The sequence below is a fragment of the Leiobunum rupestre genome, chromosome 10 (genome assembly GCF_980474605.1).
Source record: "Leiobunum rupestre chromosome 10, qqLeiRupe1.1.hap1, whole genome shotgun sequence".
NCBI lineage: Eukaryota > Metazoa > Arthropoda > Arachnida > Opiliones > Sclerosomatidae > Leiobunum > Leiobunum rupestre.
Window position 1 is genome coordinate 9,483,941 of NC_143393.1, and position 9,304 is coordinate 9,493,244.

The 9,304-nt window shown below is 41.3% G+C and overlaps 1 protein-coding gene across 1 annotated transcript in view; it reads right to left on the reverse strand.

Moving 5' to 3' along the window:
* Snoo (Sno oncogene) overlaps positions 1-2,537 on the reverse strand; it is a 111,656-nt gene extending 109,119 nt beyond the window's left edge. Inside the window, exons 1-2 of the mRNA XM_090159745.1 lie at positions 2,526-2,537; positions 679-1,722 (exon numbers count right to left, since the gene is read on the reverse strand). Of these exons, the coding sequence (XP_090015871.1) occupies positions 679-1,719 (1,041 nt within the window). The 5' untranslated portion in view covers positions 1,720-1,722; positions 2,526-2,537. The remainder of the gene's footprint in view (positions 1-678; positions 1,723-2,525) is intronic.
* Positions 2,538-9,304: the final 6,767 nt, after the last annotated feature.

The window sequence follows — 9,304 nt, forward strand, 5'->3', positions numbered from 1 at the left end:
CGAAACACTGCTATATCGATTTTGGTTCCGTGTGTCCTTGAGTTTGACATTGAATCGGCGCTTTGGCGAACCTCCCTCGGCTCCGACAGCCGCAATTATTTATAACAGGGCTAGCCCGGGTGGGGTACGGACGCGGGAGAGTTAGCTTCTTTTTTTGAACGTTGAAGGTTCGGATCCCTGTAGGCCAAGGCCCACCCCCCTGCAACTCGCGCTCATCTTCGACGCTAAAAGTGGAGAAAGCTACTACGGGGGCTAGTCGCATGGTCACAAACGCTTAGAAACACCCGCGGCCCTTGTAGCCAACTTTTGAAGGGGGGGAGGGTAAAAAAAAACTGAATTTTAGCCTACATTTTATTTTAGTTTCCAAAAATGAAATTCAGAAATATAAAACTACCTTATTAAATCAATCTTTCGTAGATCCACTAAAATTGAATATGATTAATTAGCGAACCGAATTTAAAGAGTAACAGGGCTTCTGACGTAGTATTATTTTAACCAGTTTTCTCGGGTACTGGTTTGGTAAAGGATACTCTTATCGAGTAGAAACGCGGCAGTTTTGGCAGGACACCAAGAATGAGAGCTCGCCAACCAGTTTGTAAAATGGGAAATATTTTGGTTTTACGACAAGCGGGCAAGATTCGGTTGGCGCGGGTATTTTAGAAACGAAAGAGCTTTTACCTGTTTCCTTTTCTTGTACTTGTCAGCGTAATCGAATTTCAGTTTGATTTCTTCGAGGTGGTGCTGCACTTTGACGTCCTGTCCTTTGGCCAAGAGTAGGTAGGCTCTCCAGTTGGCCGAATCGAAGCCCCAGTGGCAAGTTCGGTTCTCCTTGGATCGGTGAGAGTGGCACACGAATTTCTGGGGCGGGAAAAGGCCGCGACATTCGGCGCACTCGATACAACGCGAAAAGGGCGTCGCGTACCATTCCGGGGTGCAAATACCGACGCACTTGCCGAAGCACTCGTGGTACACCTTGAAAGCGTACGGCCGCTTATCGTCCTTGTCGGCTCCCTCGAGGTAAGGAGTCCTCGGAGGGTTGCTGTGCAGCAGAGCCGAACACAGGCGTTCCGCGTCGGTTTTGGTAATCAGTCCGCAACTCGGAGCCATCGCTGGCAAAATGCCCGTCACTTTCAGCACTTCCAATTGTTCCTTGTTGCAACGCGAACAGAAAATGTGGAGTTCGTCGCAAACACCGTTAATCTGTTGAAGACTAAAATCTCGCAGGACCGTGTTCAAGATCTGAGGCAGGCAAAGTCTCTTCTCGCCTCCGACCACGAAGCAAGAGATGGTCTCTCCTTCCAGGATGGTCTCCGAGCGCTCGCAGCGACTCTGGTCCGGCGGGGTGAAGATTGGCGGTTGCTGTATCGGGAAAGGCGGTGGCGCCAAGAACGGGTCGTAGTCGGCGGTCGCGTTGGACGCCGACGAAGCCGCCGCGGATGGCAACGCTTTCTTGGTGAGGGCCGCCGCCGCCGCCGCGTCATTCACCGTCTTGTAGACGGCTCTCTCGGCCGCGCTGGAGGTCAACGGGGCCAACAAGTGTCCGGGTAGATGCGACGGGATCGGCGAAGAGGCCGAGCCTTCCCGCGAAGGCCATAGTCCGACACCCAACAAACCGTTGGGTCCGTGAAGACTGTTCGGAGCCGAGGCTTGATAGCTCCGCAGTACTTTCTTCAGATGAGGCGAGGCGTAAGCCGGCATCGAGCTTGTGCCTTCGTCCATTTTCTAGCAGAAATAAACACCCGCGAAATTTGTACGAACGAAAATGGAAACGAACGGTTTCGGGTGAGTCGGCGAACGGGCGCCGTACTTCTACGAGGAGGCGCGATTATCGAGTCCTACCCAAGCGGAGTCGCCGCCACGGAACCCGGAGCGCCGGTTGACCGCCGAGGAAGATGCGAGGGCCAAAAAGCGATTTTCGCCAACATCCGCGAGGGCGGGATGAAGCGCCAGAAACGTAGTAAAAAGCGCTCGGGGATGAAAAAAAAGTATCTAAAGGCCTATCTTTTTACGACGCGATTCGAAGAGGAGAGAGGAAAACGCGGACATGTCTGACGACGAATCCTTTACCTCGCGCGTTTCTGTCATGTCTGGCTTCTGGGCTCAATGGGCGGAATCGCCGCGTCTGTTGCCTACAACCACGCCACCTCACGGCGCATGCGCGCGGCTCGCGTTTTCCTCGTTTTAGCGCAGTCACGCCGTCGAGAGCAGACGCCGTCACCGAAAGCTTCTTCCCGCTTCGTCTGGATGCCAGATTCCTCGTTTCCCACCCTTCTCGCGGCCCCCCCCCGCTCCGCCTAAATTTAAACCCCTACGCTTTAGTTGAACCCCCTTCCTACTATCAACGTTCTCGCGGCAGACTCGGCAGGCGTCGGTGTAGGGGCGAGGGGGGACTGAATTATCGGTATGCCCTACAGCTCGCGCTTCTTCGTCCTTTCACTCCGCGCATCCCCCGTTTCCTCCCTCTCTCTCGCATCCTCATCTCCCTCCGCCCCTCACCCCGAAACTATAGTCGTGTACACACTCACTTCCCTATTCACTGCAGGCCCTAAGGTAAAATTGGCGTTGTAAATTGGAGAAAGCGCCTTGTGTCATCCGGGGTTTTACCTTCCCGCAAAATACCGATCTTCGCGCCGCGCAGATTTAAGCCCGCGTTTAAACCCCCCCCCCCCCTCCTTTGGCCACACCGTTGGTGAATTTCACCCGGGAATACAATACCATAATCCTCCTACTCTTTAAAAATAGCAGGTTACTTAAGGGGGGCGGGGGACCAAGCTGGCCTATTTTCCAAACCTACCCAACGTTTTTCCCCGAAATCATTTTTTTTACCTCTTTTGTTAACAGGTGCAAAAAATTGCTCCCACCCACCTCGTAAGTAGAGCAGAGCTTTTAAAATACCCATCATTTCGTAAATTTGACCAATTATTATCCAAATGTTCAAAATAAAAACAACGATATAAAAATGGTAGAACAGAGCTCAACGATATCAAAAATGGTAATTCTTTACATTTATATCAATGTCTATTTATTTGAACCAAGTTTTTGACGATTTTAATGGTTTATGTTAATATCCTGCAATAAAATTCTTGATGTTTACGTTTGAAACTTCAAGCCTAAAATTAGAGTTACCCAATTTCTTGTCTGTCCGCGAGCCAAATTCGAAGAGAGCCAATCTTAGAAAATATCCGATAGCAACAAAGACTGACTCCTCCTTTTCAAATAAAGATAAAAATTCCCTTTCTGTATTACGCTTTTTGCGCCCCCCTCGGCTGTCTCTAGCGGGCCTAAAACGCAATATTTTTTGGAGCACAGCCAGAATTCCCCCAGCCTATATTGACAAAGCCTGACCTTCTTAGGCAGATTACTCGTCCACTAAAGTAAACAAGGAAATGGTGGAATATTCCACGACGCCTTTCACAGACACCATTTTTTCAGTCGCGATATTATTAATCGCGAATTCTGACGTCATCGCGAGAAGAAAATCGACCCCTAGCGACACGCTGCCGAAGGCTACGGTTTAAACAACCCCTTCAAGTTCAAATTACAACTTTTTAATACCTTCCATAATACAACCAAAATGAAGAAGTACGTGGTCTTGTTTACCTCCTGACACGTCGCCCGCGTCAAAAGACATACGTTATGGGCTACCAATGAGATGTTAAATTAATAAGAACCACGGCTATGGACTGCATTGCAAAGTGGAGAAAAATATGCGAAAAGGTAGAATAGTAGTCCATAATGAAAAGGAATAAAAAACCCTATACAAATTTGAAGAAATTATAATACTTTGCGCGTGAAAATACGCCACGTCGCCACCATGTTACGGTATAAAAGTAGGCAAATAAGCCTGTTATACCTCATAATGTAAAGGTACTATCACGCGCAAAAACGTAATTTTGAAATCGGTCAATTACATCGAAAAGAGATTAGAGAAACTAAGCCTAACGTGTAACGAAATAGCTTATTCGGTGATTTCAGTCTCACTTGACACCTAGGTGTAACAAACACAAGGAGAACGCAGCTTGCCTTTAAACACGCTAACGCAGTGTTGTGTACAAATTTCATTGGACGCGCCTTTACGCTGAACGTTTTACTTGCAGGGGGGGGGGGGAGATAATTTCAAAATTTTCCCCTTCCGACGGCAGCAGGCGCTAAAGCGTCTAACCAATGAAAAATGTACACGAGAAATCCATTGCTCTATTGGTATTTCGTATAAATTAAAATTTTGCGTTAGGGTGAAGCCCAACCCGAAGCCCTCAATAAAAGAGGGAGATTTAGGGATATTTCAAGAGCTGATGCACTGGCTTAAAAGCGAGAGAGAAAAGAGACAGTTTTGAAAAGGGGGAAATTCTTTTAGCGCGAGTGTCACGGTAGACTCTTTTCCAGGAATCGAGGACTCGAGCCAGTCAGTGCCAAAAAAGTGATTACCGGCATATTGCGCGCTTTCAGTCCGCTAAAATACATACTGTTATCTCGTCATCGTAATTCTCTTCTAGCCGCTAAAAATAGAACGGAGCCGTCTGCCGTCCTAATCGACTCGCCTAGACGCGCCTACGACAACTTCAGACACGCTTCAGTTCTTATCAAACGGTTATTTTACCCAGAATTTCACTTTATAACTTCAGAATTTGCTTAAACAATAAACAATACCAACAGAATCACCGCGTATCGCCTAAAATCGAGTTACTCCATTGGGAAACGGGGATATTATTTACCTGTTGGATCATAATGGAGACGGTGCTGCCCTCCGTGCCATTTTTGAGAAACAATCAAACGCCTGATTTCGAAAATAAAGATATTTTTGACGCGTTTACGTAACGCGTACAACACTGCTGTTTGTCTAATTACGGTTTGTTTAATTAAAAGCCGTATATTTAAGGGGAAACCTTTTGAATGTTCGAACCGTTAACCGGCCACTTAGCTTTGCATTTTGAGTTAGAAAAAGTATTTTGAGTTTCTACGAAACTATTTTGCATTTTACATTTGGCATTTTGTGGGTTTGATATGTGGAAAATCATTTCCAAAATGTTTTTTCTCTGGTACCATCATTGCTAATCTTGTAGATAAAGTTCGTCTGCTATTTTATTAAATCCCAAGTAATTATAGATGGCTGCACTCACTTGTCAGTGACGAACATTCGTACAGTGCCACCGTTTTATTTCCCACGCTGGCTGCGAGGATAGTTTTCAAATCTCTACGTAATTATTATTAATTACCAATTTATCATCATAATTAATTAGTTATTAATCAATGCTCTCCGCGTGTACAATAAATTCATTGTAAATGTATGCGACTAATAAAAAGTAAACAGAGTGCATTTGTAAAAACATTTTGCATTTTTGAAAAACCAATTTTGAAAATGCATTTTGTATTTTGCATTTTGAGTTATGGAGCAAGTATTTTGCATTTTGAGTTATGGAGCAAGTATTTTGCATTTTGAGTTATGGAGCAAGTATTTTGCATTTTGAGCTATGGAGCAAGTATTTTGCATTTTGAGCTATGGAGCAAGTATTTTGCATTTTGAGTTATGGAGCAAGTATTTTGCATTTTGAGCTATGGAGCAAGTATTTTGCATTTTGAGTTATGGAGCAAGTATTTTGCATTTTGAGCTATGGAGCAAGTATTTTGCATTTTGAGTTATGGAGCAAGTATTTTGCATTTTGAGTTATGGAGAAAGTATTTTGCATTTTACATTTGGCATTTTGAGTTATGGAGAAAGTATTTTGCATTTTACATTTTGCATTTTGAGTTATGGAGAAAATATTTTACACTTTACATTTGGCATTTTGAGTTATGGAGAAAGTATTTTGCATTTTACATTTTGCATTTTGAGTTATGGAGAAAATATTTTACACTTTACATTTGGCATTTTGAGTTATGGAGAAAGTATTTTACACTTTACATTTGGCATTTTGAGTTATGGAGAAAGTATTTTGCATTTTACATTTGGCATTTTGAGTTATGGAGAAAGTATTTTACACTTTACATTTGGCATTTTGAGTTATGGAGAAAGTATTTTGCATTTTACATTTTGCATTTTGAGTTATGGAGAAAGTAATTTGCATTTTACATTTTGCATTTTGAGTTATGGAGAAAGTATTTTGCATTTTACATTTTGCATTATATAGGTAACAATTTAAAATTTGCTTAGAACACATTTCCAATTAATTATTTTAATAAAAATATTTTAAATTTCAGTTTGAAGTCACACTTTAGCCATCATTCTCGATATTTATAGCTTCTGTTTTTATGTTATTCATTACAGTTTCATCTCTGCTAAACACGCAACGAATGTTATCTTTTAATGATTATTTTTTTGCCCGAGACATGAATTAACTAAAATGTTTATTCTAGTTGATACAGCGCGATGCTGAAGGATTCCTTACTCCATCTGGTGTCAGAAAACGCTACTAAACAATTATAGGGTTTCATCTTAACGGGAGTATAAAATTCATAATTAGGGTGGATCAACGAATTGCAGATTTCTGCCACCAGGTAGAAATAAACTAGCGCGATAATTGGCGATAGTTACGTTAGCTGACGAATGTTGGATTTAGTTTCTACTCCCTTTGACCACAATTTACAACATCACGCGCCATAAGACAAAACTTTCAAAGACGGACGTGGAAGCGCCATCTAGGCTAACAAATTTGAAAATAAATTTGAAAGTTTATTTTTTCATTAAAACAATGCTACCTATTTTAATCATTCTATCGCGACATTCAAGAACTAAATAAAGTTTTTCGACTAAAATTCCTAGCCAAAAAACCCGTTCGAAGGCGAGTGGGAACTTTCCCATGACGGATTCGGTTTTTATCCTTTTTTATTACCGGTATTAAAATGAAATATAAAAGTCTTCAACGCAAAATTAATAATAAAAAATACCCCGATTTCCGTAAAGCCAAAGGTGTAAAAAATGTTCATTAAATATTTATTCACGTCTCGAAATATAATACCGAGACCAGATTTAACGGGGCCGACCGCCAAAAGAGAGAATTCAAAATTTCCTTACAGCCGATATATTTTTTCTTAATTTTACGCCGCAAATATCCAAAGAAAACGAGTTCGCGTATCGTCCAAATTTTATAAAAATTTCTCGTCGAACTAAAACCGGCCTAAATTTTATTTTTGCGGAGCCACAAACGCTTCTCTAAATCGAGAGTAAAAAGCTTGTTAGGCTTTTTCGAACGCCAACCGTACTCTCCCGACGGCCGTGGCAGAAGAGTAGAGTAGGTCTTCGCGCCGAGTATAAATAACTGCCAAACTCCTTGACGGAGATGCCGTCATAACTCGGCTATAAATAGAAGAGTAGCTTTGATGAGGAGAAGGGACCCTTTTTTTCGCGACAATTTCTTTTCGGGAAATCGGTAAATACTTCGCGGGAGATATTGACTGAGAACGTTTCGAGAGAGAGGGAGTTGTTGGATCAACCCAAAGCAGAAAAAATATCAACCGGTTCTTCACATTTTGACAAATTACCGCAAAATCCGGATCATCAAGATATGACATTTTTTAAAAAGGCGTCTTCGAAAACTAAAAAAATTAAAAAATATATTTTTCCTACTAAGATAGTCTAGTTGAGAAAGTATATGTAAATAACTAATATGATAATATCGTAAGTTTATAAATAATTTTCGCGTAAGTCTCTCAGTTACTGCGAGCCATGTCTATGTCACTAGCTAGGAGCAACAAACACAAGGAGAACGCAGCTAGTCTTTAAACACGCTAATGCAGTCTTGTGTACAAATTTCATTAGACGAGCCTTTAAGCTGAACGTTTTACGAAAAGGGGGAAGGCAATTTCCGAATTTCAACCTTCCGACGGCAGCCGGCCCTAAAGTGTTTAACCAATGAAAACTGTACGCAAGAAAATGCACGACTTTTGGCGGGTTGCGTTCTCCTTGTGTGGGGTGCTGTGTTTGTTGCTCCTAGGTCACTACTCACTAGCAAGAACCAATTTATGTGAGTGAGAACTTTCAATCAGCCCCGTTGTTATTTCAGTGTAGTTCTACCAAAACGTGTTGTTAAATTTTGTAAGACTCAGATTTCGCCATCTAGTGGCGAAATATAAAGTTTTTTAAACTTCTAACTTTTTCTAAAAATATTTTTTGAAAATTCTATAGGGGAATGTTAAATTTAAAATCGAAACATTTATTATATAAATTCAACAAAATAATGCGAATTAAATGATGCTATATGATGAATTTCGCCCTCACACTATAAGATTTCTTCCAAAAAATAGGAACGTGTTTCAACCGATTAACATCAACAGTATTCGGAGTTGCATACTTTTTTATATAAATGTAATTTATACGCTATATATTAATATTATAAAATATAACGTATTTTAAAAAATAATTTATAATAATTAAATAGTATTACATAAATAATATTTCATAACCGGTTCCTAGACCTAAAACCAAGATAATCGGTATAACATCGTAACACCGGAGTTGTAAGCTGCTCCTACGCATTGTAACCTAAGGTGGTTCCTAGGGTATTAGCTATAGCTGATAATAATTATTATTATTTTATTAATAGTTATTGTCATTAGGCTTAATATCACCCTCTTCGTCAGTTGCCTATTTTTACCGCTTGAGGCGGGTATCTAATTGCGTATGACGTAAAGTCACTTCACTCGAAGCTATAGGCATGGCCGGACTTAGAGATCCTGGGCCCATATTCAGATAAGGAGTCTGGGCCCCCTTTTCTCGCGCTGCATTTACTCTTATCCCTGGAACTAGGCTGTGTCTGAATTTCAATGATTCAGCGTAGAAGTCTGAGCTGAGCTCTACGGTTATATTACTAAATAAAAGCTCTTAACAATCGTCGACTAAATATGCGATAATTATGCAACATTGCGATTTAAGGCTGCGTCCGTAAACTGCCAGGCAGAAATTTTGGTAATTTTAAAACAAAATCTTCTACCTAGGAATTTCTCCAATATAAATTAAGATTGATATTATAGATTTATGACTTCGAATACAGTAATTACGGTCACTGGAGGGTTTTCCAAGGATGGGCCCCTAGGTTGGCCTAGGCGGAAATACGGCACTGGCTATAGGTAGTTCGACTAATTGACACACTTGTGGACTATAATTATAAACTTATGGTTAAAGTTAAGTAAGCGTTTGTGCAACCTATAATCAAAATTATTTATTTTTAATTTCAATTTCAAATATCGCCGACTTAATTTAAATCCAATACCCTATATCGGAAGTAAGTGGAGGGCAGGGCCGCGGATAAAATATAAGTTTTGGGCCCCAAGAGAACCGTTACTACTGGAGATATCTATACTTTTTCGGAGA